The sequence below is a fragment of the Alosa pseudoharengus genome, unplaced genomic scaffold (genome assembly GCF_046254945.1).
Source record: "Alosa pseudoharengus isolate Yale_2024_CS ecotype anadromous, Long Island Sound unplaced genomic scaffold, YU_APseudo_1.1 YU_APseudo_1.1_scf_19, whole genome shotgun sequence".
Taxonomy (NCBI): domain Eukaryota; kingdom Metazoa; phylum Chordata; class Actinopteri; order Clupeiformes; family Clupeidae; genus Alosa; species Alosa pseudoharengus.
In genome coordinates, this window is record NW_027468657.1 from 21567795 (window position 1) to 21595743 (window position 27949).

Below are 27949 nucleotides of genomic sequence, written 5' to 3' on the forward strand. Positions count from 1 at the left end.
AAAGTCAGTGTTATCGTTTCATTCATAGCCGTAGTGAAGTGTGTTTGGAGTAAGGGTTGAAAACTCCCATGTTGTTTCATGGCAAAAGATGTAACTCTTCTCTTACTTCCTACTAGTAAAGATCATACAGACCTCTGATTAGCCAAGATGGAGCTCACACCTACTATGTCAGTGGCTGATGAGTATTAAGTCCTCTTTTAACACCTTTAAGTAGCCAAACCCAATATAAGATTCCTGAATGATAAAGCCTATTTGGTGTTTAGGTGAGCATTGTATTTCAGATAGCTTATTGCAGCTGTGCCCATGTACAAGTCATTGGTCATTTATAACGTGGTTAGAATTCTTCTAGCTTACAAGGGGACACAGCAAGGCCAGATAAAACTCCCAAGACTGTACAATCCTGATGTTGTACCTAGAAACGTTTAACAAGGTAACCATGCAAGAATGGAGAGACCAATCATATTTCAGACGCCCTCATTCTAATGAAACCTTAAACCATATTTAGATTGCAGTATGTTCAGTCTTGCCGTATCTGAGGAAGCATAGGCTATGTTTACATTATCAGGCCAAATCCCATTTTTTGTGTGGACTGAACGGCACACAGGAACAAAGTTGCATGGAATCTGACTTCAATTTCATTTTTTTTCTGACTTCAATTTTGATTGGGGCCGCTTCCGTATTTTTGCAGTGTGACCGGTCTGAATAGTCATATCGACTTCAGCCTCACTCTCAGATGTGATCTAAACTATCCTGAGAAGCAAGAAAATATCAGGCAGAAGCGATCTGAAAGCATATGCATTAACTTTTTACTACTTCTACTCAAACGATGGTGGGAGAAAACCAGTGGGCCAGAACTTAGTCTCCTGCGCACATTCTTACCTGCATTACAAATGAGAGATTGAGCACTGAGTCAGTAGGAATAAACATACAATAAGAGGAACATTTTGGGAGCAGCAGATTACGAAGTAGGATTACTTGGCTGTCCGTATGTCAGGTTTTAGTCTGCAGAGTGCACTCTTTGCATAAGCCTGGCTTCCAGATTTTAGGCTTCTCAGGTGTTTACCTACAGAATTACTTCACTCCTTACTTAACTCCTTAATCTTGCTCAGAAATATCCCACAGTTCTGTTATGTTTAAGTATTTTCAAAGTGAAGGCATGCTATTATGTTATTTTAGACATCCGGACAATTCACTCCAAAAAAAATAAATAAAGTATCTTCGCAGAACAGCAACTCGGGACATCCGGTTGTATTGTTAATTTCCTCTCTTTTGTATTCCAACCCTAAAACCTTGGTCATCATCAGTGAGCCAACAGGGGGGCAGAAAGTGATGTTTCTGATGGCCGTCTTTATTGTTACAGGTTAACTACTCATCATTGGACCATGAGAGAATAGAACATAAATGCTATCATAATGCAGATCCTCAGCTGGTTGACTCCACACAACCAAGGACAGGTGGTGGTCTACTCTGTGCTCGGCAAGCTGCTGCTGCTCTATCTCAGAGAGACCCACTCATTTCCATCGGAACGTGTACACGCAGAGACGACTGAGCAGATTGAGAAATGTGTGTGGTAGTGTCATACGTACATAAAGTTCGAGTGAAGTAAGAGTCAGGTGTGTATGTGTGTGTGTGTGAGCAAGAGATGGTAGGTTATGGTGGGACTGATTCACTCAGATGTGTTTGGCTGAATTTGGTTGCTTAAGACTGAGAGGTCCTCTTCCTGATTTCCTCCACCAGGTCTGCTCTAGAGACATCCATCTGTAAACACACACACACACAGAGAGTGAGTTAACAAATCACACAGAAACACATACTTAGAAGAAGGGGTGAGGAATGTCCATTTCAATGTCTTAAATGAAAGATGTGCCATAGATAATGACTGAATGCACTGGCTATGTCTGTTGATGGATAGGGTGTCTGGGCTGCTGCTGACCTCCTCTCGACTGGCAACGTTGCGCAGCTTGACCACGCCGTCCCGGAGCTCCTGCTCTCCCAAGATGGCCACCAGCGGGATGCCCGTCTCCTCACAGTGCTGCAGCTGGCTCAGGAGTTTAGGGTTCCGCTTGTACAGCACCTCCGCCTGACGAGGGGTCACACACACACACACACACAAACAAACAATCAGATAAAGCGTATATGTACATTGTACAATGTGTGAATTTGTAGAGGAAGAAATATTAGAAGACACATGCTGGTGCTCACCTTGATTCCTGCCTCCCACAACTCTGAGGTGAGTTTGAGCCTCTCTTCGAGAAGGTTCTTCTGAGCCGAGGCTACCAGCACCTGTGTTTCTGTCGTGCGCACCTTCTCTGCTGAAACCTGTAGACACACAGTGGTACTCAACTTAGATAAAGGTAACCTGTTTACTTGTGTTGTCATTTGAACACAAATTAGTGATGAACGCTCTCCATGCCAAGTGTGAATTAAAACACATGGCACATTCCTTTGTTTAGTAGACAGAATATTCCACAAAACTAAATGTAAGATTAGTGTAATAAAAAAGAGCAAAGTTTTCTCATTCAGCTGTATGGGTGCAGTAATTGGTGTGTATACATAGTTAAACTGCTACAGTTTCTGTCCACTTCTGAATGCAGAGTATCAGACAGATTCTTGATGGTCACTTTTAATGGGAATATGATTCAATGTGCTTAGGTGTACGTTTGATATAAGGTGAGTGTGTGTACGGGCCATCATGAAGGCTATTTTGACATATTGTTCATGAGGTTGTGTTGGTGTGTGTGTGCGGTTACATGATCTCACCTCTGCCTTCTGTTCCATGATGGAGAAGATCCTCTCAATGCCAATGCTGACGCCCACGCATGGAACCTTCCGGCCCTTGGGGTCGAACATCCCCACTAGGCCATCGTAGCGACCACCCCCGGCGACACTGCCCACGCTGACGGGCCCGTCGTCCCCCGTGCTGCCGTTTGCCTCCTGAGGGGTGGGGATCGGGGCCACACCTGCTTGGGTCAGGATGGCCTCGTAGATCACACCTGTGTAGTAGTCCAGCCCGCGTGCTAGAGACAGGTCAAACACCACCTGCACAAATACATGTACAGACACAAAAGATATTACAGAATTACACTACACGCATTATAACAAATGCATAGAACACACAAAAAGAGACAGGAACAAGCTGAAAGACTTGAGGGGACAAAGTTCGATTCCCGGCTTCCAAGATTCCACCGTTAACCCCGAGTTGCTCTGGGGACTATGGCCCTTGTGATATAATTGACATATACAGAGAGAGAGAGAGATCCTTTTCCTTTCCCATATTGTTTGAAACCTGTGGCATGCTTAATAATGTGGAACATCCTTCCTAAGTAGTTTTCCTTTGATTGGGCTCACCTGGTAAACTAATTATCACAGGTGTCTGAGATTGATTTCAATGATCCAAAGAGCCCTGAGACACAATACCATCCATGAGTTTAATTAAAAAACAAAAAAAGAAATGTTCATGACACTTAAATCCAATTTGCATAATCATTTGGAACACGGTGTAAATGATATCAGTAAGTTACTTAAAAATAAAAGCGTCTGCTAAATGAATACATGTAAATATAAAGCTCCGTTGTGTCTGCACAGGGCTAAAGGACTGACTGTTTTGTCAGTGGGGCCAATAGTGAAGATGTCCGTGTTTCCACAATAACTGATATTCAGGCCGTGTAGTGTGTGGATACAGGAGGCTGCATGACTTCTCATGTCTCCGCGGGTCCATACAGGACTCTGACCTTGTCCGTGACCTTGAAGAGCTGTAGGTAGCTGAAGAGCAGCTTGATGTCCGTGAGGCCGGCGACGGCTGCTTTACTCTTTGACAGCTTAGGGTCCTGCAACAGCTGCTCCGCCAGTTCCATTCCACCAGCTACACACACACGCGAGAGTACATGTAAAAGTGAAAACGAATTATACAGCAGCTCTTTGACTTGATGAGAGTAAATGCTTGGTTTTGTGCGAGTGCTCTGATTACATGTGTGTGTGTGTGTGTGAACGCTCTGATTATGTGTGTGTGTGTCTGAGTGCTCTGATTATGTGTGTGTGTGTGTGTGTGTGTGTGTGTGTGTGTCTGAGTGCTCTGATTGTGTGCGAGTGTGTGTCTGTCTTACCTTGCATGCGGACATACTCCCCAATCTGATCTGCCACTTCCTCTGGGAGGCCTTTCTCCTTCACTATCTCATTCTTCACCTCCTCCCACGGCATCTACACACACACACACAGACACACACACACACTTTAGTCAATGCTCTTGGACAAGCTACATCAAGAGTGAGGTTGGCCACTCTTAGAAGCTGCATGTGAATGCTATTCAGACATTCACCAGCAAACTCATTCTTTGTGTGTATGCGCGCCTCACCTTGTCTAGTTTGTCCACAGAGGAGCAGATGGTTCGGAATTTGTCATCAGGGACACCACACGCAGCAAACATGCCATCTAGGATCCTCCTGTCATTCACCTGAAACAACAACGGGCAGGGGGCACTTACAGTATCTCTTGCATACGCAGGACATGCACTCGCAATCACACACACACACACACACACACACACACATACACACACACACACGCAAGCACACCAGCATGTGTGCACACACACACACCTAACAAATATGAGCCCCCTCAAGTAAGCTCTCCTTTTATCATGATTACATACAATCCCCTTGGCAGAGTTTAATTTCACAAGTTTCCTTATCGCTGTTCATTTCTGTCACCTGTTTATCCCCCACCCTCTACCCAGAGGTTAAATTGGGATTTATAATGTGGGGGGCCTCCGTGGTTGCCATGGTTTCACATGCTCATGTGGAGCAGTAAGATGTTCTACATATGAAAACCAACAAAAATAATCACATCTTTTTTACTTTATTATTGAAATATTTTATTGAAGTAAATTCTTATTATTGTCAAATGTGGTAAACAAACCTTGATGCGGAAGTCTCCCAGCTCCAGCTCGCTCAGGATCTCGTGGACGATCCTCAGACACTCTGCATCAGGAATCATGGGGTCATACTGGCCAGCAATGTCAAAATCCTGTGTTAGGACACAAGGGGTAAATCCACAAATTACACACAGACATACACACACAGACAAAGACATGAAAAGACCTGGGACGAAATTGAACAGATCTTTGATGGAATTTTTCAAAAATGTTGAGGGATTAGTTAATCCATATAATCAGATTGGCCAATCTATATAATCAGTGTGGAATAATGTTTGTCAGTTATTTTAATGATTTGCTCATGTATAAAGGCAATATATATCTTGAAAGAGTTCAGCTAGCATAAAAGTAATCTAGAAGTTGAAATAGAAAGTAGGGCTGCACAATTAATCGAATTTTAATCACGATCACGATGTTGGCTTCCCACGATCAAATTTGCGTGATCGAGCGATATTTCAAATGCGTGCTCTACCCATAGAACCAACCTGCCAACCCATAGAACGCTCCGCTACAAAAAAAATCAAGCGCTCCTTAAACCTGTCTGACCATGTGCCTGCATGCAGCCTACCAATGACAGCTGTTCCCTGCACTGTTCAGCCTGATGCACTGTGGACTAGTGACATTATGTTAACAATTAGTAGGCTAGTTAGACTATACAATAAACGACGATCAAAAATCAAATGTGTGGCACAGCAGAAGGCCAAGAGCTTGTCCCTCGAAGCGGATCATCCATTGTTCGAAAATATTTCTGATTTCAGGCAAGTTTAGTTAACCAAAAATATCTCTCAGCTCTCAACTCATACCGTGAAACACATCACATGACGTAAACCACACATGCCTTATTGCCTTTTTTATCACGTTAACTTTCAGTCCTTGTTTGCTTCCTCCGATAGCCTATAGCCTACTGTAATAAGAGTTGAGCTAACGACGGGATCCGTGAATTTTATTCATGTGCAACCTACAATGCATATGCGTTTCAAGACACGGCCTACTCAAAACGAGTGAACAATAATGAAAATGTAGCCTAAACCAGGGGTGTCCAAACTGCGGCCAGCCATGCACTTTAATCCGGCCCGCCGAGCATTTATTAGTTTATCATAGGCCGCTAGCTATTTTTTTCCAGCGATAGACGACGTTGTGGTTAACTTTAGGCTACTGCAAACTGCTTTACACTCTTCTTAGAGAACGTTTACAATGTCAATGTCAAAACAGCTTGTCACATCGAGATACATAGTATCTCCATTGCAGCAGATCTAACTACGTTATGCTAGTCCATTTAATTGGGGACGCATTTGAGCGTGGGAGAGAGGGCGATGGCAACAGTAGTTACCACTACTGACCATTTATAAACTGTGAGAGGGCACAGCCATAGGCACAGCACTAGCCATAGGCTATTTGAGTGGAGCTGGCAAAGAGTCTTAAAGTGACAGTGCACCATTTATAAATGAATTAAACAGCATCAAATTAACAGTATTTCTTAAGAAATTAATTTTCTACAACAAAATAATTTTGTCATTTAAATAATACAAAACATTATTATTATTATTATTATTATTTGTGTGTGGCCCGCTGGCCAATTTTCAAAACCCAATGTGGCCCTTCAGTCAAAAAGTTTGGACACCCCTGGACTAAACGATTACAGTGAACTCATGAACAAGAAGCAGAGCTTAAGTGGCTAATGGGGAGCGTTGGGAGGATTCCCGTGGGCTGTTAACGTTTTCCCAAATATTAACAAAGTAGCACGCACAAAACATTTGTTTGGAAGTTGTTTGGAAGTTTGGAAGTCACAGTCAAATCTATATTTGCAGTAATTTAGGGGAGTAAATGTGAGGGGAAAGAATTTGGGTGAGCCAGATAGCAAGTCCAATATGTTTAGGGAAAAAATATTTTTGTCACTAAAATTAATTAATAATCGTGATAAATAATCGTGATCTCAATATTGATCAAAATAATCATGATTATCATTTTGGCCATAATCGTGCAGCCCTAATAGAAAGTAATTATTTTCACTTAGATTGAAAATAACTCATGATTTACCACTAGACATTTAAACTAGTGTCTAGAGTTACAATATGGACATGAGTGTGATGTGATGGCTATGATAGCTATGAAAACATCAAGCCTTTAGGTCCTTTATGGGAAAGAGACTCACGCATTGGTAGAACTCGCGATAACGTCCACGGGTCATGGCTGGGTTGTCACGGCGATAAACCTTGGCAATATGATAACGTTTGATGTTGGTGATCTTGTTCATGGCTAGGTAACGGGCAAAGGGCACCTGAAGTACATGGTCAAGGACACGGCAACCAGTGGATGGATGACCAGGCACTGAACTGGTGTCTGTGCAACTCAAATCAGTCCTGTCTACAGATTTGTGTGAGGCCTGTTTCAACCCAGGTCAGTTCTCTGGCCAAAAAGTGTCTGATGGTGTTCTCAAATCAGTGACTAAAAGTTGTCATTTAACAGAACATGTGGTCACACTGAAAAGGTAGCCAGTTAGACAGCTAACGTGCAGCTAAAATGGAATGAGCTGTTAAGAGATTAGCAAAAAGAAATACAAATGTAATTTTTAACATTATTTAACACCATTATTGTATGAACCCACAGATGTAAATACAAAAGGCTGTATCAACAAAGCTACAACATTCAAAATGTGTAGCATTAGTCTTGAAGGATACAGTGAGGTCATATCGGAGAGATAAGAGTTCCCCTCCTTGATCTTTCAGGTCATAGATGAGTTTGGAGTCTTCACCATATTTCCCTGTTAACGTTTCCTTGAAAAACAAACACAACCACCAAATATCAGCATAGGATGTACAGTTACACACACCCAAAGCTTCTACAAAAACTTGTCATCTTCCGTCAACATGCTCCTGTTGATCTGGGTGTCATCACCAGTAGTAGTAGTAGTAGTACATGCAGAGCTGCATATGTGAAGGCTTTACTAAATGGGTCCCTCATGCCTCCTTCCTACCTTGAGTTCAAAGACCGGTGTGTCAATGGTCTCGGCTCCATGGCGCTTGAAGCAGCTGATAATTGTGTTAAACACCTTCTCCCTGATGGCCATCTGCTTTGGGTTGTAGTCCCTGGTACCCTGCAGAGAGACACACACACACGGTTAGAGGATTGGTGAATACTTGATGAGAACACCACTAATACAGATTAATGACATATTGACGACATATATAGTAAGTGGTTCAACTCTCAAACACAAAGCATTGAGCACATCTTGAATGCGCCAGGAAATATTTGGGTCTACATGCTCACCTTAGGGGTCTTGAGAACAAACACATGTTTTCCCTCATCTCCTCCTATCTGTACTTTCAGCTGGAGGAGTTTGGCCACTTCCTCATCAATCTGCAGAGCACAAACACACATGTGAGATGGTCACAGAGACGCATAACAGAAACAAATCAAACATCAATTAATTATCTTACGTGAGCTATTGGTTTGTTGTGACCCCATATTTTTCATTCACTAGCCTTTCTCTGACCACGTCAGACAACATGCTTATGTGTGGTGTGTGTGAGGGTCTATCAAGAGTCTAGATAACAGCTTACCTGTGAAATGGTCATCCCAGAGAGAGACCGTGTCAAGTGCATCAACAGTCCAGTGCGCCGACCAATTAGTCCATCACACACACGTGCAGGTTTCAGACCAGCGCACAAACGTGCGTAAGTCAATCCAAATGCAGCCATCATGATGATAAAAAAAACATAAACACAAAACCAGGAGTGCAAAAGTCAGAGACAAGAAAAATGGGCAAGTTCAGTTCATTAGCACACCATCAGTGTGATGGCAGACAAAATAGTCCCACGTTGAGTTCACATATCACGGAGCACCATGGAGGTCCCACATACACATTCAAGACAGGTGGCAGGTCATTCCAAAAGGTGAGGTGGTGCAGCAGTTCAGGGATGCAACAGATTTGCCATCACACCAAGAGCCAGGGAAGTTGAGGTGATGATGATGGCGTATCCGTGGCAACGGGCAGTAAGAACAGGAGAAAAGTGATCAGCAACCCTATCGCTAGGGGGATGACATCACAGCGACATGGAGGCAAAACATGAGAGGAAGCCTGGGTCAAAAATCAGCCGGATTTCAGCGTGTGACAGGCCAAGGCAGCCACATGACACAACTAGCAACACACTCTTGTTATCAAACCCAAATGATGGTGCATTACAGCACACATCAATTTGCACCACATCTTGGACCTAGCACACACTGGTAAGAGCATGTGTGACAGGTTCCGATATGTTATCTGCACTTCATTAAAATGCAACAGGAAAGACAAAACAAGGCAAAGGAGTCGCCAAACTTATCTAAAAGCGCGCAACAATTCTGTTAGGGAGCATCACCGACGTTGGGAACTAAAACATAACTTTAGACTATGACAGATAGACAGCCAACATGATAAATTAACCGCTAAGATCCTGTTAAGATATGTTTGTTTTGACACTCTGTACAAATGGTTGACAATATATTTTTCAGAATCAATTACTTCAATTTCTGACAGCTGTCACACTAGTGTACTAGTGTACACACCGCACAGCCAGCGAGCTGGCTAGCATAGTAAGATTGCATCAGACAGACACAGATTGGCTAAAGATGATATAGATGTGTCGGAGAGTCGTTTAATTATTTCTAGAGAATGTCTGCTTTGTTATATTACTCGAAATCAGTGACCGGTAACAGACTCACTGAAAAGGCATACCTCCAGTACATTAAACAAAACTGTATACTTGTGTAACACTACCCAGGCACGTAAATTAGCCTTTTAGCCGCTGACCAGCTAACATTAGCCATGGTAAAAGTGAACATTTCATCTCATCTAGTGCTTAACACCAATTTGTCCACTTCAGCACTCGTTTAACTACAGCAATATAACTGAGCAGAATGTTTGATTTGAACGGGAATTCATGTATAAGACCATCGGCTACCAGGCTGACTGTTTCGACATGCAACAAAGCAACGCACAGGCACAAACCATGCTGTAACTGGCTGGCTGGCTAGCTTCTAGGTAGTGACGATTAGCTAACTAATGTCACTGCCAAAACCAATTCAATAAACCCGTGCAAAAGGACTCAGATATGTTGTGTACATGTCTAAATAGACACTGACCTGTTCCTTGCTGGCTTTGTCCGCCTTTAGCTTTCTGACGACCTCTCCTTGCGCTTTGATTGCTTCTTGTATCTGTGCCTTATCGCCCATGGTGCTTCTCACGGACCGGTGTATCTATGAACTGACGACTAGCGGTGTGGATGCTAGGTGTCGCTTAAGTTTTACGTCATCGACGCTGCATGCAGCAACACCAGACATTCTCTGGCAATACCAAAAATCCTGAATACAAATGGGTAGATGTTGACTGACATTCATTCCCTGAGCCCCCTTCGTTAAAACACCACCTTCATATTTACAAAAATAAATAAATAAACAAACAAACATGTAGGCCTACTGGATAATGGTTTGTAGCCCCATTTTATTCCATGTTCTTCAGCCATCTCACTCACTCCACTGTGTTAATTCAAGCTGATGAACTAAACTGAGATGATGAATCTTTCCCCTAGAGTAAAACATATTCTGCAAGAGAGGCCAGGTGATGCCTTAACTTCACAGCTATCCTGGGAGTGTGTGTAATCAGTGCTGCATGGCACAGGCAAAGATCCTTGATTACTAGTAAATAGTCATAAACAGTCATTGTCTTTATTTTTCTTGGAATTTACCTTTGGTGTGAAATTGTGTTATAGCATCATTGTAGGTTTCTGAGAGTTTTAAATTCACGCTTGATGGTCTTTTTGACCCCCATGTTCGACTTACCCTGACCAGGTAAGTGCTGCCTTGAAGTCGACGGTGGAGGCCAAAAAGACCATATCTAAATTAACTTTCTGTTTTTTCAAATTTATTTATGTTTAGTAGAAGGGATTCCCTAAATTGCATAGTGGCAAAACATGATTTCTGAGCAGCAAGTTGAAATAGGATGTTCTAGATACTATTCAATCAGTTTGTGACTTTTCTGCTTATGCTTTTCTCTGTTCTGTTCACCATGGTGTCAAGTGAAGTTGCTTTATTGAACTAATGAGATGTCATTCATAAGAGCTAAATGTATTTATGGCACTTAATAGTAAATAATTTATGACACTCAGTCTTATTGTAGACAAACCATTCATAAGTTGCATCATGTACGTAAGTATAAATCTCCACAGATACAATAATGCTCTTTAGATTAGGATGTTTATTACAAAACACAGAGTTTTGAATATAATTTCAGTTCATTTTCTTCAGCTGATGTCAGATCTATGTTTGCATCAGTAGGTATGAAAAAGCACAACAGCTACAACAAGCCATTTCTTTTTGTTAAAACATTTACAAAATGTACAGCAGTTTGTCTTCTAAAATGAATTCATTTTGACAAAGCCAATGTGAAAACCTGAAGGTTTGTTGTGGATGTTCCTTTAACAAGTTCATGATTACTGATAAATAATAATTTATACACCAGAGAGAATATCATTATTGAAACATTTTAAAAGCACATCATATAATGTTATTTAGAATTTCATTGATAAATATTATATAATTTATAATGTAAACGTTACTCATTGGGTTGAGGTTTTCAATGAAGATAAATGCAGGAAGATGTTTTTTACTGGAACGTGGTGGATGCTTTTGAATATCCTACCCATCAACCTTGGAAACAAGAAAATAGGACATAGTCAAATAGCTGTAATTGCCCACACTTTCTCTTTGTCTCTTGCACACAATTCTCAATAGCATTTCAAACTGCACGCAATGTCTTACCACGTGCAAGACCATATGATAGAGAGTGCAAAGTTGTGTGTTTTGGTTGTGTACTTGTTGTGTGTTTTGGTTGTGTACTTGTTGTGTGTTTTGGTTGTGTACTTGTTGTGTGTTTTGGTTGTGTACTTGTTGTGTGTTAAGACTGTAGCGGGTCTTCCTGTGGTGGACGCACACATACTGTACATCAACTTCTTTGTTTAGAGAGCGAAGATTTTAACTTCTGCTGTGTCTGTGTGTTTCAGGCTGTGTATGTGAGTGTGCCTACATTAAGGGACCTATAGTGTATGTGCATGAGTGTGATTGTGTGTGTGTGTGTGTGTGTGTGTGTGTGTATACACTTACAGCTGGCTGAGGCAGCTGATCTATGACATAGGCCGCTCGCAGACGGAGGGACTCTTCACTGTTGAACAACATCATTTCCAGCACTGGCACACCCTTCAGCTGGACAAACTCCTCTGCCACCTACCCCCACCCCAGAAATGTAAAAGTCTCATCAAGGTTCATCCTTCTTTGTTCAAGGAGGATTTGTCTTCATTAAAATGTGTGTCCTGTTTGGATGATGACCAATGTAGAACTGGATGCTGATTGGCTGCCTGACCTACCTCTGGACTGCTGGCCAACAGCATATGGAGCACTTCCAAGCTCAAGGTCACAACCTCAGCCTCTGCCATCTTGAGTGTGGCACAAAGGGCAGGGAGCAGCCCTGCCTGTACTAGCTGCAAGCAGAACGCAGTCCCCTTGTGTGCCACATTACCCAGAGTCCTCAGCACCTGCGCAGGACAGGGAGAGGAAGTAACACGTTTCCCTCAGCTCATGGACTATGGCAAACCAAATGGTTTTAATGAAGCTGAGTTACAGTTGTTGATTAGCATTGTTTAAGAGTGTACTGTATGTGTGTCATCAGTGTTCAAAATGAAATATGCAGTATGCATAACATGTATTTGATGCTCCCTAAATCCACTCACAGAACACTGTAGCGTATGTGCTGCATATTGCAACTGTGCATATGTGGGGCTTCCTCACCATGCTGTTGATCCCCTGTGAGAAGGGCATGAGCTGAATGAGCACTGGAACCAAACCACTGCACAGCACAGCAGAACACCACACCGCAGAGTCCGCTAGAGGAGGCACAAGGAGAGGACACATATTGCTGAGTGGAGCAGGCGAGTGGGCTACTGAATATGTACTGAGTGCAGAGGAGGAGTTGATGATCACTCCTGATGACTCAGCAAAATGTGACACCCGAGTCATTTAAGGTTATACATCCAACCATGGGTGGACCTTGTTATACATCCATCCACCCACCCAACCCCGACTCAGGGTCAACAGACATGAAGGAAAATAGGACTGTCAGAGCAGAGGAACAGGCAGAGGGGTGGTGTAGTGAAGGGGAAGGCCTACCAGTGAGGTTGTTGAGAACCCAGAGGCCTTCTCTGGCCAGGGCTGGGTGTGTGTGCAGGAAGCTTTGGGCAAACACGCATAGTGCTGACAGGAGACGGCAATCACTGACGTGCACTCCTGCCTCCTCGTACCCATCACTTCGGGCGAGCAGGTTTCCCAGGCAACGCAGCAGGGGCCAAATAAGCTGAGGGGGGAAGAGAAGGAGAACTTACAAATTCCATGCAAAAAAATTATTATGCAAAACACCAGAAAAGTCATCTGTTTATGCTAAATTTGCGTAAAAAGAAGAATTTATAATATTCACTCTACCAATTTAAAAGTATAATGCAAACTTAAAACAACTTCAGTGCATTTGAAGTGTCGGCTGGAGTAATTGCTTAGAGCAAAAGATTCATTAGTGTGCTCAGCCAGCAAACTTATGCATGCGTGCGTGCAGACACGCACACTCCTGAAGTTGAACACAGCAAAAATTATACACAGACACACACACACACAGAGACACACACACACACACACACACACACACAGTAACAAACAAGGACCACTTACAAGCTCCAAACCCTCCTTAGACTCTCCGTGAGCCACAGCTCTCCCTAGAGTCACCAGCAGGGAACTACATTGTGACAAAGCACCCTGATTCACCAGCATGGAGGAGTGTGTCTCACTGAAGTAAGAAAAAGAAACACCCCTAAAAATATACCCATTTTTATGATTCACTTTCTAAATGCATTAGACCTACATTTAACAAACATCAGGACTAGCTCCTGTATGAACGTTTTTGTCTAAAATTCATTCAATTTACACTAGTATTCAATCTTAGGTTATAGATGAATAGATGATGCACTGGTGACACAAACGCAATGTTCAAGGCCTTACCTGCAGCTCAGATAGTGCAGACACCAGGCACATTCGACAGCTGCCCCTATGCCATACTCTGGATCAGAGTTCAACCCTGCCATGAGGTAAGAGGTCAGACCAGAGGTCAAAACCAACCTGAGGACCAATCACAGCACAATGCATGGAATGAGTCAAAAAACATGGATGTGTGAATATAATTTACCATTACGTATCATTCGCCATCACAGTCAACTTACGGTACAATCTTCTGCTCCGCATCTTTGGCCTGTAGAAGCTGAGAGAGCGTGAAGGCAACGGCTTCAAGCACTGCCAGAGTACCACTGTGATTCTGTATGGACACACACACAAACAGAGTGAGGGAGTGAGAGAGAGAGAGAGTGACTACCTCAGACACTGAGACCTAAATCATTAGATCCATTCAACCTGCAGAATTTAGAATATGGGTCCCATTAATGAGAAAAGAAAGTTGGGGACAGTGCGGATGGCTACAGATGTCGATGGTGTTCACCTGGACACACTGAGCCAGCGCTGAGATGATCCCTTGTGCCAGCAGCTTGTCTCTAACCACCTCATCCTCAGGACACAGATTTCCCAGAGTATAGAGACACAGCTCCTGATGGAGGAGAGGAAAGAGGAGGAGAAAAAGAGCAAACAGAGACAGAAGTGATAGAGGAATCGAGAGTGAGGGATGGCAATGTAGGTAAAATGAAGCATATTTATCCACTGTTTTACATGCCTCTATTGACTCAATTAATTCAAACAATTGCACAGATGAGAATATCAGAGCTATCAGACGAACAAGTTTCTCACCGTGAACTTGGCACTCTGACCAGAGAGGTAGGTGAGCAGGTATGGAGTGGTGGGCAGACAGGCCATCCCGACCTCAGTGTGAGGGGAGTGGGAGAGTGTGTGCAGACATTTTCCTGCCTCCACACGACACTGAGCGTCTAGTCCAGAGAGCAGACCCACCACCGCACGCATGCTGTTCTCCAGTCTACACAGACAGAACACACACACACACACACACACACACGGTGAAATTAAAGACAGACTTTTCACAATACTGAAAGATTTCGCTTTGCGTGTGTGTGTGTGTTTGTAACTACCGGATGAAGGTAAGCTGGAGGTCGGTGTCTTTGAGTGCTCTCCTGAGCTCCCTGAACTGGGAGGCCTTCTCTCCTCCCGCCTGCAGTCCACGCAGCAGCTCGACCATCTAACACACACACACACACACACACACCACAGCTGAAGACTTTGGATAGGGTTAAGGATATTGTAACCTAAGAGCAGCACTCTGTCCATAAATCACCTGGTCGCCAGTGGTCCTGATGCGCGTATCCATCGGCCCTTCCCCCTCACACGCATCATCTTCATCCTCATGCAGCAGGAGCCGCTTACTCACAAGCTGCCGGTCTCTCCGGGCTTGTCGTAGTGCTGTGTGTCAGAAAATTAACATTTTACATAAAGAAGAGTGAAAACAAGGCTATTCGGACCCCAAACAGCTAACTAACTTTACAGTTGGCTTGTTCATCACCTCTCTCTTGTTCTCGCCTTTTCAATTTGAACTCCTCGAGCCCATTGTTTTGGAGTCGGGCTTTATGTTGCACTGTTTTCAATCTCCACATTTTAATGTCGCTGGTTTAGAAGTATGCTGTTTGCTATCAGATGATAAGATTAACGTTACTTGCGAGTAACGTCAACGGTCTTGAACTTCCACAGAGAAGTACATTCGATCTAGATATCTGGCAGCAAACAGAAGTCAATTGCCCCCATCATCACAGAGGGAAATAATAACACTGTAATCCAAAAAATTAACTTTGTACACATTCGGCTAAAAAAATGCCGCACTAAAACGGTATCAACACATCGCTAGACAACACAATATTCCGTCAAACTTAATCTTAAATGTTTTGACACATTTCTTCTGTTTTCTTTTTGGCCGCCTCACTTGTCACCACAGGACATGGCGCCACCCACCGACTAGGAGGATGAATCGACAAGAAAGTTTTTTTTTTAATATATCAAAAGGTTTATTAAAATCGTGATCTTATTAAAACCTTAAAAAACAACCGGCAACATGACATGTAAAAATATATTTTTTTAAACTTATTTGATTTTATACAATGGCATTTATCTAACAAGCAGGCACTCTTTTTCACAAAGTAACAGGTTTGACATATACATTTCACAACTTTGTTTTCTTTCTACGGTCCTGTTTTCTTCAAAACTATTGCCTTCTGACACAATGCATGTGCATTTCGCTGACCATTACTAGAATGTGATATATAGCATGGCTGATGTAAACTATTCTGATCTGGTCTAATCTGCGCTAGACTGTCAGTTGTCTTTTCCAGCTCTCACCACCAAGTCACACTTCAGGTGTATTTCCCTGATTGCACATGATCCTTAATTGGTGCCACAAAAATAAAAGACATAAAACTGGATTTACAAAACTACATATTTAAAATATATAAAAAGGGTTTGATAAAAAACTATAAAGACAGCATGTCTTCCTTTCTTCTTTGCTTCTCTCTTCGAGAAGGGAGTCCCTTTGCTTTTGTTTTTAAAAATTGAGTCTGTGTGGACGGGTGGGCATCTTGAGGCTTCTCCAGAGCCCCAAGGCCTCCAAAGAGGCGCCCTCCAAAGCGGATGGCCTTCAGTAAGGGGCAGCCTCAGCAGGACACCGTCCTCCTCTCCTCTGGGGGTACCTATCTGGTGCTCAGGGCTGCTCAGGTAGATCTGTGAGAGGCTGGTTACTCAGCAGTTTCTTTTTTTTCTTCTGTGAAGACAGAGCAGTATAATCAGAAAAAAACGTACATGTTTCTCTGTGCACATAAACACGTCTGTCGATGGGTAAAACAGGTTACCTTTTTAGGAACGGACTCCTCCTCAGGTGGAGCTGATGGGGTCGACGGTACTGAGGTCACTTCCTCCTTTTCTCTTTCCTTGTCTTTGTCCTTTTTTTTCTCTGCACAAAATATTGAGTGTAACTTACATAAGTTCACACATACCTTTTTGAATTCAGACAACCGCAAGTGTTTAAAAGCACTTAAAGCATTCAGTAGTTTGAATCCTCTTGGAGTGGGACAAGCTTTACAGTTAAGAAACATAATGGCATTAGGTTCCATAGAACTAGACATGAGGTAGTAAAGACACACCACTTACTTTTCTTTTTGTCAATTGTGGGTTCCAAAGTTGTCACAGTGACCAGCGACTCCAGTGCAGGTTGTGGCTCTGTTTCTGCAACACTCTGTTGGCCTTGCTCTTCACTCCTCTCTTCCGCATCTTTATTCTTCTTTCTCTTCTTCTTTTTCTTTGGTTCTGAGGGGACCTCTTGAGGTGCAGGCTCCTCGACAACTACCTCTTCCTCCTTTTTCCTTTTCTTGTGCTTCTTCTTCTCCACAGGAGGATCAGAGGATGGAGGCTCACTCTGTTCTTGGGAGGCACTGACATGTTCATTGCCTTTCGGTTGGATCTCAGTATTTTGAACTTCTAAGGAATCTTTAGTTGAACTGTCTTTAGAAGAGGTCTTATGAGTCTTTGACTTTTTATGTTTTGTGTTGCTGGTATTAGCACTCTCTTCAGCTGGTGTGACTGTTTCTTTGTTTTCCTTTAAAAGGGCATCTGCATTGTGACCTTCTGTAGAATCTGAGCTCTTACTATCTGTAACTGCAATCTTAGTTTTACTTTTTTTGGAGGTCTTAGATGGTGTTGAAAATGAACTGCCATTTTGCTCAACTGAGACAGGTGCTGTCTTGCTGTCAACAATAGAATTTGTCACTGTACCATCTTCTGGAGGGGTTGTGCCTTTACTGTCTTTTGAGGGGGTCTTGGGAGTCTTGTGTTTGCCAGCTTTTGAAGTCTTCTCTGTGTTTTCAACTTCTGTTGAATTAGTTGCTGCACTATCTTTAGAAGAGGTGTTGGGTGTCTTGTGTTTCTTAGCCTTTGAGGGTGTTGTACTACTTTCAACTGATGTATTGGTTGTGTTGCTGTTTAAATTTGTTTTTACAGTTTCTGTGGTAGAAGGAGATGCCTTGTCTGGTAATGAGGTTGTAGTTGAACTGTCTTTAGAAGGGGACTTGGGAGTCTTGTGTTTGCCAGCTTTTGAAGTCTTCTCTGTGTTTTCAACTTCTGTTGAATTAGTTGCTGCACTATCTTTAGAAGGGGTGTTGGGTGTCTTGTGTTTCTTAGCCTTTGAGGGTGTTGTACTACTTTCAACTGATGTATTGGTTGTGTTTCTGTTTGAATTTGTTTTTACAGTTTCTGTGGTAGAAAGAGATGCATTGTCTGTTAATGAGGTTGTAGCTGAACTGTCTTTAGAAGGGGTCCTGGGAGTCTTCTGTTTACGAGGTTTTGTCTTTGTGCTTTGATCAGCTAAGGCAGTCGCTGCATTTTCTACTTCACAAGAATTGGTAGCTGTTGTTTCTTTAGAGGGGGTCTTGAGATTCTTTTCTTTCAGTGATTTTTTTGGGCTCTTGCCATTCTGATCAGCTGAGGCAGTGTCTGTGATCTTAGCTTCTGAAGTACCGTTATGCGATATGGCTTTAGTAGTCTTGACCTTTGCAGACTTTGATGGATCCTTCTTAGTTTTATTTGTTTTTGTCTTACTGGCCTCTTGAACATTTTTTGTCTTCTTGTCATCAGATGGGCTCTTGACTGTCTTTGATTTAGCTGCTTTTGACGGGGAGTTCTTCTGGGCACCTCTGGGTTTTGAAGGGGGCTTCTTCACCAAGGCAGTAGTTTTTGAGATCTTTGCTGCTGGTTTCTTTCTGGGCGTCTTTCTGCCATTTGATGGACTCTTGGAGTTTACCGAGGTGATCGCTTCCATCCTTGCAATATCAGCATCTGTTAAAAGTGGCAGAACAATCAAGTACAATCCAATACGCAAACCCTTTTTCAAACACCAGCGTGCAAGTTCCATCTCTTATGATTATACAGAATACATAATCAATGAGCGTGGTTCCATGCAGCCAATAAACGGTTTCGAATCAGTTTATTGGGAATAAACCGAATATGCGTGTGTCTGATTTAAATAAATTGAAAAAAGCCATATTCGGTTTACTAATAAATCGTTTGCACACCCTAGGATATGCCTGTTTTAAACGGAATATTGGGTCATGAAAACACCTTAAATGGAATATGCTCCCAGAAGGAAGAGTGTTGTAGGCCTGTGCATGCTAAATTCACACAGAATTAGGATAAAATTAACCATTTGTCTCCGAAACACTTTCCTAATCATGGCAAAACAACGCACACACTTTTGGAGAAACGAGACAAACTTATGTCTTGCAATCATGCAAATGTCATGGAGTTCATCAACGGGAGAAAATATCGTCAGCAACGTTTTTTAAAAGATTTGTAAAAAACTTACTGGCTGGCTATCGACATACGCCTGAACAAGTGAAATACAGGTGGAAGACCCTGAATACTCTGTATTATTCAGCCAAAAGAGGGAATTCCACCAGCGGAGATTTACTCTACGTTATGACGTTGGGAGCCTATTTCTGGGCTGCGTCGCTGACTTATTCGGAATAATGTTGATTGCTATGTAAACAGGAATATGCTCAAAACGTGACATTCTACTTGCATGTAAACAGGTTAAACAGAACATAAACGGAATTTTGGGAATAAACTGATTCAAGACGTTTTTTTCTCGGCATGAAAACACACTCAATGTCAATGACCTTCCTGCCATCTCTCGATCACTCCTCAACTGCCTCTCTGTCAAGTACCTGTCAGTTCCAAGGCAAGTTTCTTCCATTTCTCCACATCCAGACTGCTGTCGGAGTCTGACCCATCTGCATCTGTGGTGGAAGCAGTGGGAATGGAGGAAACTGTGGAAGCTGCCTCTGGTTCAGAGCCTTTCTTTCTCCGCTTGGCTTTAGGGGCTGGAGCATCAGACTTCTCCTTCCGTTTTGCTGGTTTCCCTGCGCCCTAAGTAGACCCAGGACAAAGGGAGATATCAATCAAACAATATCACAGTATCACCACAATAACAGTAATAGACCTTGAAGAAAGCATACCTGTGTGTTCTTTTTAGAAGGTGTCTTGCTATCTTTCTTACTGGCTCTCTTTCCTTTGGGATGGGAGGGTGATGCTACCCACCAGTAACAACAAATCAAATCACCATATCAGAGAAGTGCAAAATTCACTGCAGACAACAGTTAACATTTTTGTTGAGCTTAGTTACATGGTATGGTAACGAACACACTCAATGCTGGAGATTGTATCAGGTCATAGCAATATTGCAAGGCTGTGGTCAACCATCATTTGCTCACAAATACCAATATACAAACCTACCAGTAGAGGGAACTGTTTGCGCATCTGTGTTAGTGACTGGAGTTGCTGGTGTGTTGGTCTTGGAAGTTTTTACCAGTGGTACTGATCTCTGGAAGCAGCAATGGAACATGGACACACACACATGGACACACACACACACAGTTTGTGTAATAATACTGTAAATATATAATAATTATATAACATAATAAACAGTTATATGAAACTGTAGGGGGTGAGTTAATGTTAACATGTTGCATGTAACATAATGAGACTGCATCTTCCTTACAATTTCATCTATGGGAGCTCAACTACTGATTTTTGTTGTTTTAAAGACACACTCAATGTTGATAACAACAGGCAGTTGTGCTGTAGTTGGACTAAGCTATGATCCTGCTGGAAGACTGAATATGACAGTGACGTAGCCATAATAAGACAGGATAAAGTAAGCTACACAACCATACACAGCCTACAAATGCATACACACAAATGCCAGGAGTGATGCATAGCCATAATTTATAACACAAGCCTTATATCTGAGCTGTCGTGTTGACAGTGTTGCATATGTTATAACACCTGTCTACACTCTAGTTCAGGCATTTCCCTGTCTGATCTTTAGATGCAGCTGAGCAACTGCTTACCTGGGTCTCCTCATCGTCACTGGAACTTGATATACTGCTGGAAACTTCAGCAGCCTTACTTCCGCTCTGCGACCCCCTGAGTCCAAAACATAAAAGCGTTAAAGCACGACAAATAATGTATGGAATAAACAATTAGTTGTTTACAATGTATATTACTCACGCGGTCCATTTGTTATAAATATCACGTAAGGAAGTGCTTGCCACACCTTCTTCCCCCTGCAACATGTCCATAGACCACTTGATCAGACAAATAAACATGAAGCGCTGTAGCCTAATCAGCATTTGAAACAATGTTACCGTTTTTGGACCTGAAACAAAAACAATGTGTCAATGTTTCGGCAAGAAAAGAAAGAGTGTGGAAACCTTAGGAATATGCTTTTTGAGCACGTTGGCTGCTTTCTCGTAACCGTTGTCCTTCAGATGCCGGTAGATTAAGTTCATCAATGCGTCACTAACATCAGGTTTATCCACAGAAGCCATATTTCAAATAATAAGAAATTGTGGCCGAAATGTCAAGCCTATTCTGTGAAAACCGAAACTACATTGGTACGATCATGTTGCTCTAAATCCCACGTTGTTAAACTTTAACCTTTGAACTGAAGGCGCCATTACGCCCCTGCAACGCTATGCATGCTGGTTAATGTAGTCGTTTGTATACAATACAAGAACACTAATATTAATCCGATACTGCCGAACTACAAAGTTGGAAGATATCCGAGATATCCCGTAGATGTCGCCTTGCGCGTAGATATCAATCATAGACTGTATACATTCCTATGTCTATATGATATGAATCAGAACTGATGAATACGGTTCATAGGCCTATCTATGGTCTTGCACTTCCCAGCATGCTTCGCTGACGCCGCCATTTTAGTACAGGGTTCCGATCTAGACGGTATAAATCTCTCCTTTCTGTGCTATAAACTAACCTCTGGCTCGCCCGTTGACCAGTTCTAAAGATGCCAGACTTTTGTGCTGCCTTTGGATGTTCCAATGAAAGGAATGAGAAAACCAAAAAACAAGGAATAACATTTCACAGGTGAGTAGGCTAGTTGTTTTAGATGCTGATTTATAGATATGCTATGTCCCCGAATTGCACTGTCGTTACAAAATATGTTTTGTTTGTAGATTCCCAAACGATAAATTGAGGCGAAATGCATGGAAAGCAGCAGTGAGGAGGAAGGAGTTTGAGCCAACACACCGTACAGTGCTTTGCAGCTTTCATTTTAAACCTGAGGATTTTGACAGGACTGGACAGACAGTCCGTATAAAGGAAGGAGTGATCCCATCTATTTTTAAGTTTCCTGATCGTCGTTCCAAAGTTAGTGCCACGACAATTTCTTATTTAATCTAATTTAATTTTCATTTTCACTACCCATGTGTGTAATGACCACTTTTTCTTTAGCTACCTAGGTCTACATCATCAAGCAGGACATCAAACAAGGCAGCTACAGAATGTCCAGGTCCAGGGTCAGGTAGGCCTACTGACAAAGGACTTGGAGAACTCGACCTCAGTGAGAGATCAATCTCAGTGAGTGAAATATTTCTTTATACACCTTTGTTGGATGCTGGACTGATGTTAAAGTGAAGTTTATAAAAGTGATGACTTGTTTGAAGTTGAAAAAATAAATAAATAAATTCAGGATCATCATAGCAGAGAGTAGTGCGCTCAGCCGTACTATAAGAACTCAACTCCCTGCTCTACAAGATATCTATTCCAGAAGAGTACTCCTAAGAGCCCAAAAGATTCTGAAGGACTCTTCTCATCCTAACAATGGATTATTCCTACCACTGAAATCAAGAAGACGCCTATGTAGTCACAAAGACAGAACTGAGAGACTTAGGAGGTTTTTATCCCCAGGCCATCCGAACTCTGAACTCACACTATACTGACTTTGCACACATTCACTCCTCAGCACTCTCAAACATTTCCCAACTCTGAACTCACACTATACTGACTTTGCACTCATTCACTACTCAGCACTCATGACCCCCCCACCCCCCCCCCCCCCCACCCACACACACACACACCTACAAGACTTTTAGCACTTTTACATCCCTCTCCCTATGCTACAGACCTTTTATTTATTTTATATATTTTACAAACACACACACACACACACATATCTGACTTTCTCCAACTTTTGCACATCTCCATAGAACTTTTTATTTATTATTTTTGATTTCTCCTCCATCTACCCATGTCCTTGATTGCCTAGCCTTTCTGCCCACCCCACCCCCATCCCCAACACACACACTTACATCATCACTGTCATCACTTCACATACATACAGCACACTGCTTGCTACAGTAAGCCTCCTCTACATACTTGCTGCACACTGCCCCCCCCCCCCCCCCCCCCCCCACACACACACACACACCTACAAGACTTCTGGCATTTTTACATCCCTCTCCCTATGCTACAGACCTTTTATTTATTTTCTTATTTCATCACACGTCAAAACACACACACACACACACACACACACACACATATCTGACTTTCTCCAACTTTTGCACATCTCCATAGAACTTTTTATTTATTATTTTTGATTTCTCCTCCATCTACCCATGTCCTTGATTGCCTAACCTTCTGCCCCTGAACTCCCATCTCCCCTGTCATCCCCCCAGAAGGTTTAGCCTTCTGCCCCCCCACCCCCCACCCACCCCCATCCCCAACACACACACTTACATCATCACTGTCATCACTTCACATACATACAGCACACTGCTTGCTACAGTAAGCCTCCTCTACATACTTGCTGCACACTGCCCCCCCCCCCCCCCCCCTACATACACAGCACATTGTCTTCAGGATCTTCTCCAACACACATCCTCTACATACTTACAGCACACTGTCCCCACCTACCCACACACACACTACACACACACACACACACACACACACAGTCACTGCTCCACTCCCCTCCCGCCCACACACACATCTTCACTGTCATCACTCACATACATCATACATACAGGACTCTGCTTGCAATAGTAAGTCCCTGCCCCCCCCCCCCCCCCCCCCAATACACAGCACATTGTCTCATGAGGAAGCTTCTCCAACACACATATTGCACACTGCCCTCTCCCCACATACACAGCACACTATCCCATCTCCCCTGTCATCCCCCCAACACACACACCAAGACCCCTGGCAGTTGGGTTAGCCCCTTGAGCCGTGAATCTGCCCAAGGTTTCTTCCTTGGTAAGGGAGTTTTTCCTTGCCCCTGTTGCTCTTGGGTGCTCCTTGTTGGTGCCCCCCACCCAATCCCAATCCTCCCCCACCTTTTTTTATGCAGCCCTTGCCACTTAATCTACTAAACCCCTCTTCTACTGCACTTTTTACCCCCCCCCCCCCCATTAATGCACAAATAGGCTGACACCAGACATAATTTCACTGCATTTCTTACTTCCAGTAACTATATGCATGTGACAATAAACTTCCTTGTATCCTTGTATCCTTGTAGCCTATGCCTTTGACTCAGTTAAAGCAAAACTGACGTTAGTTGAATCTCAGTAGAAGTTGAAAAAATTACGACGGGACTAGAATTTAAACTTTCCTTTTTTTCTAGCTACCTAGTACATCCAGGTCACACAGGACATCAAAGGCTACAGAATTCCCACCTCCACAGTCCTGTACACCTGTCCGAGGACTTAGACCAGTCGACCTCAGTGAGGAGTCAATCTCAGTGAGTGAAATCATTTTTGTTTTAAACGTATTTGTTGGATGCTCGGTTGATGTTACAGTGAAGTGTATAAAAGTCACGAGACTTGGTTTAAGTTATTGACAATTGAAATACATCATGGGTAGCCTATGCCTTGGACCCAGCTAAAGCAAAACTGAAGTTAGTTGAATATCAGCAGAAGGTGGAAGAAGTACGACAAGACTTAAGAATTTAAAATCTCCCTTTTTTCTAGCTATATAGTACATCCAGGTCAAGCAGGACATCAAACCATCATCTACCTCCACAGTCCTGTACACCTGTCCGAGGACTTAGACCAATCGACCTCAGTGAGGAGTCAATCTCAGTGAGTGAAATAATTTTTGTTTTAAACATATTTATTGGATGCTGGGCTGTTACAGCGTTTATACAAGTCAGGAGACTTGGTTTAAGTTATTGAAAATGTAAATATTTTTCAGGATCATGATTATGCCTTGGACCCAGCTAAAGCAAAACAGAAGTTAGCTGAGTATCAGGAGGAGGTGGAGAAATTACGACGGCAATTAAGAAATGCCAGGGACAGGGAAAGAAGACATAAGAAGACTGTGAACTCCTTGTTAAAGGTTTTAAAAGGAAAAAATATATTAACAAAGGAACTGCTGAAAAACTTGAGGACTTCATATCAGAGATAAGTTTAGGTAATGTATTGATGTTTTTTTAAAAAGCTACATCATTAGGCCTACGATATTATTATATCTCTGGCTGAGTTTTTTGCATGTACTGTTCTTGCTACTTATTACAAATATTGTTTGTAACAAGGTTCAATTTTGTCAATTTTACATTACATTGTACAGATAGGTGACAAATTAGAGAGAAAACCTGGATAAATGAGTGGAGAATGCACACTCGTGCATTGCATGGTACTGGTATGATGCGGGAAAGACCAATGCTCGCTCTTTGCCTAGGGGTTGTTGTGAACTAAAACTAAAGCCTTCCGCACCTCACAACATGACCAAAACAAACACAGAAAGACCCTATCTGCTAACCCTACACACTAGCCCTACCTCGGGTGCACAAATTTGGAAGTAGGTCCTAACTGGTGTGTGTGTGTGTGTGTGTGTCTGTGTCTGTGTCTGTGTCTGTGTCTGTGTGTCTGTGTGTGTGTGTGTGTGTGTGTGTGTGTGTGTGTGTGTGTGTGTGTGTGTGTGTGTGTGTGCGCGCGCGCATGTCAGCTTGACAGGAGCTTCAACTGCAGTGTGCTGGCACTCCCTGCCCAGTACTTCTCCAATACACCAGCGCTATGGCTAGACCAAGCGTCGGTTTTCATGTAGTAGGTATCTGTCTAGGATAATTTCATTTTGATTATTACTTGAACAAAGAACTTGTTGAGGTTGTCTATTGAATGAATTATTGACTATTTAAGTTGTTGAATGAATATGTTTGGTTTGATTTAAACTATCCCAATGTATGATTTGAGATTTATAAAACATTTGTGTTGGTTGTTTAATTGGATAATCTAGCTAGCTGTGGCTAAACTTAGGCAGCAATTACTGCCTGGTACCCCTGAGTAAATGTCATCTTTCAAATTTAAAAATAAGACTTCAGTTTAGCACAATTACACCATGATGATACCAGAGCTGTTTTAGGGTGTACACTGGGCACAGTTAATTTTTACCGTGCCGGAGTATGGTTCTTTCTCGTTCTTGGCCTGCACTCACACTGGGTACTGTCAAACTGTATCCAGGCTCGGTTGAGCCGCTGTGCTCTAGAATCTTTGCATAGGTGCGATCATGAGTCCAACCGTATCGTGCCACCTCCTAAAGCAGACCCGGGCAAGGATAAGCGTATCGGGCCGGGTACAGTACTGTGCGAACACACTGGTCAAACAAACCGGACTTTGGGGGTCAAACATACTGTACTAGGGGTCAGTATGGATGGCATGGTGTGAGTACGCCCTTTGTCACAGTGGTATATGTGCACATACCGCTTCAGTCAGGGCCACTATGAGCTCTCTTTTTAATTCCATCAGTGCCTAAAGTAGGAGCGCATGTTAACGGACCTACACAGTCTTTTAAGTTAATTTGAAATGCTTACCTGAAATAACTGTGTAAATAATATCAGTACAACTTACTTGTAATATTAACATGATAGTGGCTCTTTAAAAAACAGTACCTTCCATACCTATCGGATGTAGTTGTGGAAACAAAATTAGTACACATTTATCTGATATGACATTTAATTGTGTTTGAAAAGCGCAACACATGACTAAGCTCTCTCTTTTATGAACTCCAGATGGATGGAACAACAGTCCAAGCACTTCAAGAGTGTTGTGGTCCGCTGTGGCATTGCTCCAGGAAACGCAGGCAACGCCCAAGCACAGGATGACCCCATGTGTCTGTCAGCTGTTGACATGTCATCTGTGGTACCATCTGAGGACTATGACATTGCATCCTCTCCTTTTGAGAAAGTCGCTGGTGTTGAGTTAGACCATAGCTATTTACAAACTAGCTTTGGGTGTCTAACCAAGAACACTCATGGCATGAGGCAGCTTACATGTGATGTATGCCATAGCAGTTTGGTTTCTAAGGCTGTACAAGTATAATAACTACCACCCGGTGACCTTGACAGACAATGGTCTGTCAAGGTCAGATTCCAAGGACTAATTCATAGGTAGGTCGACTGAGCTCTGCATCCGATGAGCATCAAACATTTAATCAACAGCACATCAGTGCATTGTGTCTCTCTCAAACAGTGTTGTCAAAGCAGTCAGGTTTGGAAGACATGTTTTTGTATTTTTAAGTATAGTTTTGGGGCTTTTTGCCTTCATTCAGATAGGATAGAAGACGGACAGGAAGCGAGTGGGAGATAGAGATGGGATGGGGTGGGATTGGGAAATGACCCGGGCCGGACTCCAACCCCGGTCCCCGTGGGCACTTGGACTCAAATGTGAAACGGGAGCTGTAGCCACTTCTGCCACAGCGTTTCTCATATGGAGATACATTTGCAGATTATTTTGCAACAAATAACTTCACCTCAAAACCACTGTGTTATTGCCAACTTCCTGCACTTTGTAGGCCAATTTCCTTTAAAAATTAAAGATGTGTATCATTTTCATCATAATGTGAAGGGAAATTGCTATCCCTTTAAATTGAGTTTAATTTGTTTTCATCTGATTAAGCTTTGAGCGTTTTGAGCTTTGAACTTTTCATTTGAGAAAAACTTTTTAATAAAACATACTTTATGAAGTACCCCATTGTAAGGGATCTGATGTATTTTTGTAGCATTCTTTGTAGTAACTACTCCAGAAATAACTTCCCTAAACTGAGTATATATTTGTGCATTAACTCAATTTTATCTCCTCACTACCTTTTAAATTAAACCAT

The 27949-nt window shown here is 42.6% G+C and overlaps 3 protein-coding genes and 1 long non-coding RNA gene across 8 annotated transcripts; 1 reads left to right on the forward strand and 3 right to left on the reverse strand.

Moving 5' to 3' along the window:
* Positions 1 to 1327: 1327 nt before the first annotated feature.
* Positions 1328 to 10171, reverse strand: hars (histidyl-tRNA synthetase). 3 transcript variants are annotated; one of them, XM_076291998.1, is made up of 14 exons: positions 10052 to 10150; positions 8491 to 8959; positions 8198 to 8287; positions 7905 to 8024; positions 7609 to 7704; positions 7083 to 7208; positions 4915 to 5022; positions 4352 to 4450; positions 4104 to 4197; positions 3732 to 3862; positions 2761 to 3039; positions 2203 to 2319; positions 1934 to 2080; positions 1328 to 1758 (listed from the first exon to the last, which is right to left on the reverse strand). In XM_076291998.1, exons 2-14 carry the CDS (start codon positions 8629 to 8631, stop codon positions 1699 to 1701), a joined length of 1608 nt encoding a protein of 535 aa, XP_076148113.1. In that variant the 5' UTR covers positions 8632 to 8959; positions 10052 to 10150; the 3' UTR covers positions 1328 to 1698. The 3 variants fall into 3 exon arrangements, with proteins under 3 accessions (XP_076148113.1, XP_076148114.1, XP_076148115.1); XM_076291999.1 differs by having other exon boundaries at positions 8491 to 9008; positions 10052 to 10129; XM_076292000.1 differs by lacking the exon at positions 8491 to 8959 and having other exon boundaries at positions 10052 to 10171.
* A 973-nt stretch (positions 10172 to 11144) lies between these two features.
* Positions 11145 to 15916, reverse strand: tmco6 (transmembrane and coiled-coil domains 6). Its single transcript, XM_076292910.1, has 13 exons — positions 15519 to 15916; positions 15294 to 15418; positions 15091 to 15197; positions 14795 to 14978; positions 14493 to 14597; positions 14221 to 14312; positions 14003 to 14119; positions 13676 to 13790; positions 13127 to 13310; positions 12749 to 12843; positions 12328 to 12495; positions 12068 to 12187; positions 11145 to 11614 (listed from the first exon to the last, which is right to left on the reverse strand). Exons 1-13 carry the CDS (start codon positions 15607 to 15609, stop codon positions 11603 to 11605), a joined length of 1515 nt encoding a protein of 504 aa, XP_076149025.1. The 5' UTR covers positions 15610 to 15916; the 3' UTR covers positions 11145 to 11602.
* A 586-nt stretch (positions 15917 to 16502) lies between these two features.
* tcof1 (treacle ribosome biogenesis factor 1) lies at positions 16503 to 21479 on the reverse strand. Its single transcript, XM_076292001.1, has 9 exons — positions 21265 to 21479; positions 21062 to 21117; positions 20902 to 20977; positions 20285 to 20372; positions 20008 to 20081; positions 19717 to 19918; positions 17150 to 18829; positions 16852 to 16952; positions 16503 to 16763 (listed from the first exon to the last, which is right to left on the reverse strand). The coding sequence occupies exons 1-9, from the start codon at positions 21379 to 21381 to the stop codon at positions 16704 to 16706; spliced, it is 2454 nt and encodes an 817-aa protein (XP_076148116.1). The 5' UTR covers positions 21382 to 21479; the 3' UTR covers positions 16503 to 16703.
* Positions 21480 to 21790: 311 nt separating this feature from the next.
* On the forward strand, positions 21791 to 27874 carry LOC143133142 (uncharacterized). Of its 3 annotated transcripts, none has more exons than XR_012988474.1 (8): positions 21791 to 21940; positions 22030 to 22222; positions 22307 to 22432; positions 24477 to 24593; positions 24823 to 24933; positions 25046 to 25264; positions 25799 to 25900; positions 26859 to 27874. It is a non-coding gene; the product is annotated as an uncharacterized LOC143133142 (long non-coding RNA). The 3 variants fall into 3 exon arrangements; XR_012988473.1 differs by having other exon boundaries at positions 25799 to 25896; XR_012988475.1 differs by lacking the exon at positions 25799 to 25900.
* The last annotated feature ends 75 nt before the right edge of the window (positions 27875 to 27949 follow it).

Bases quoted from the DNA above. Each gene is read 5' to 3' on its own strand.
- hars (XM_076291998.1), bottom strand. From the start codon at position 8,631: ATGATGGCTGCATTTGGATTGACTTACGCACGTTTGTGCGCTGGTCTG. The intron at 8,288-8,490 runs GTAAGCTGTTAT...TGTGCTCTGCAG, and splicing joins CTGGGATGACCATTTCACAG to ATTGATGAGGAAGTGGCCAA. The intron at 3,863-4,103 runs GTAAGACAGACA...GTGTGTGTGTAG, and splicing joins GGAGTATGTCCGCATGCAAG to CTGGTGGAATGGAACTGGCG.
- tmco6 (XM_076292910.1), bottom strand. From the start codon at position 15,609: ATGTGGAGATTGAAAACAGTGCAACATAAAGCCCGACTCCAAAACAAT. The intron at 15,419-15,518 runs GTGATGAACAAG...TCTGACACACAG, and splicing joins AAGGCGAGAACAAGAGAGAG to CACTACGACAAGCCCGGAGA. The intron at 15,198-15,293 runs GTGATTTATGGA...TGTGTGTGTTAG, and splicing joins TCAGGACCACTGGCGACCAG to ATGGTCGAGCTGCTGCGTGG.
- tcof1 (XM_076292001.1), bottom strand. From the start codon at position 21,381: ATGGCTTCTGTGGATAAACCTGATGTTAGTGACGCATTGATGAACTTA. The intron at 21,118-21,264 runs GTTTCCACACTC...GACATGTTGCAG, and splicing joins TCAAAAAGCATATTCCTAAG to GGGGAAGAAGGTGTGGCAAG. The intron at 20,373-20,901 runs GTAAGCAGTTGC...TGCTGCTTCCAG, and splicing joins GTGACGATGAGGAGACCCAG to AGATCAGTACCACTGGTAAA.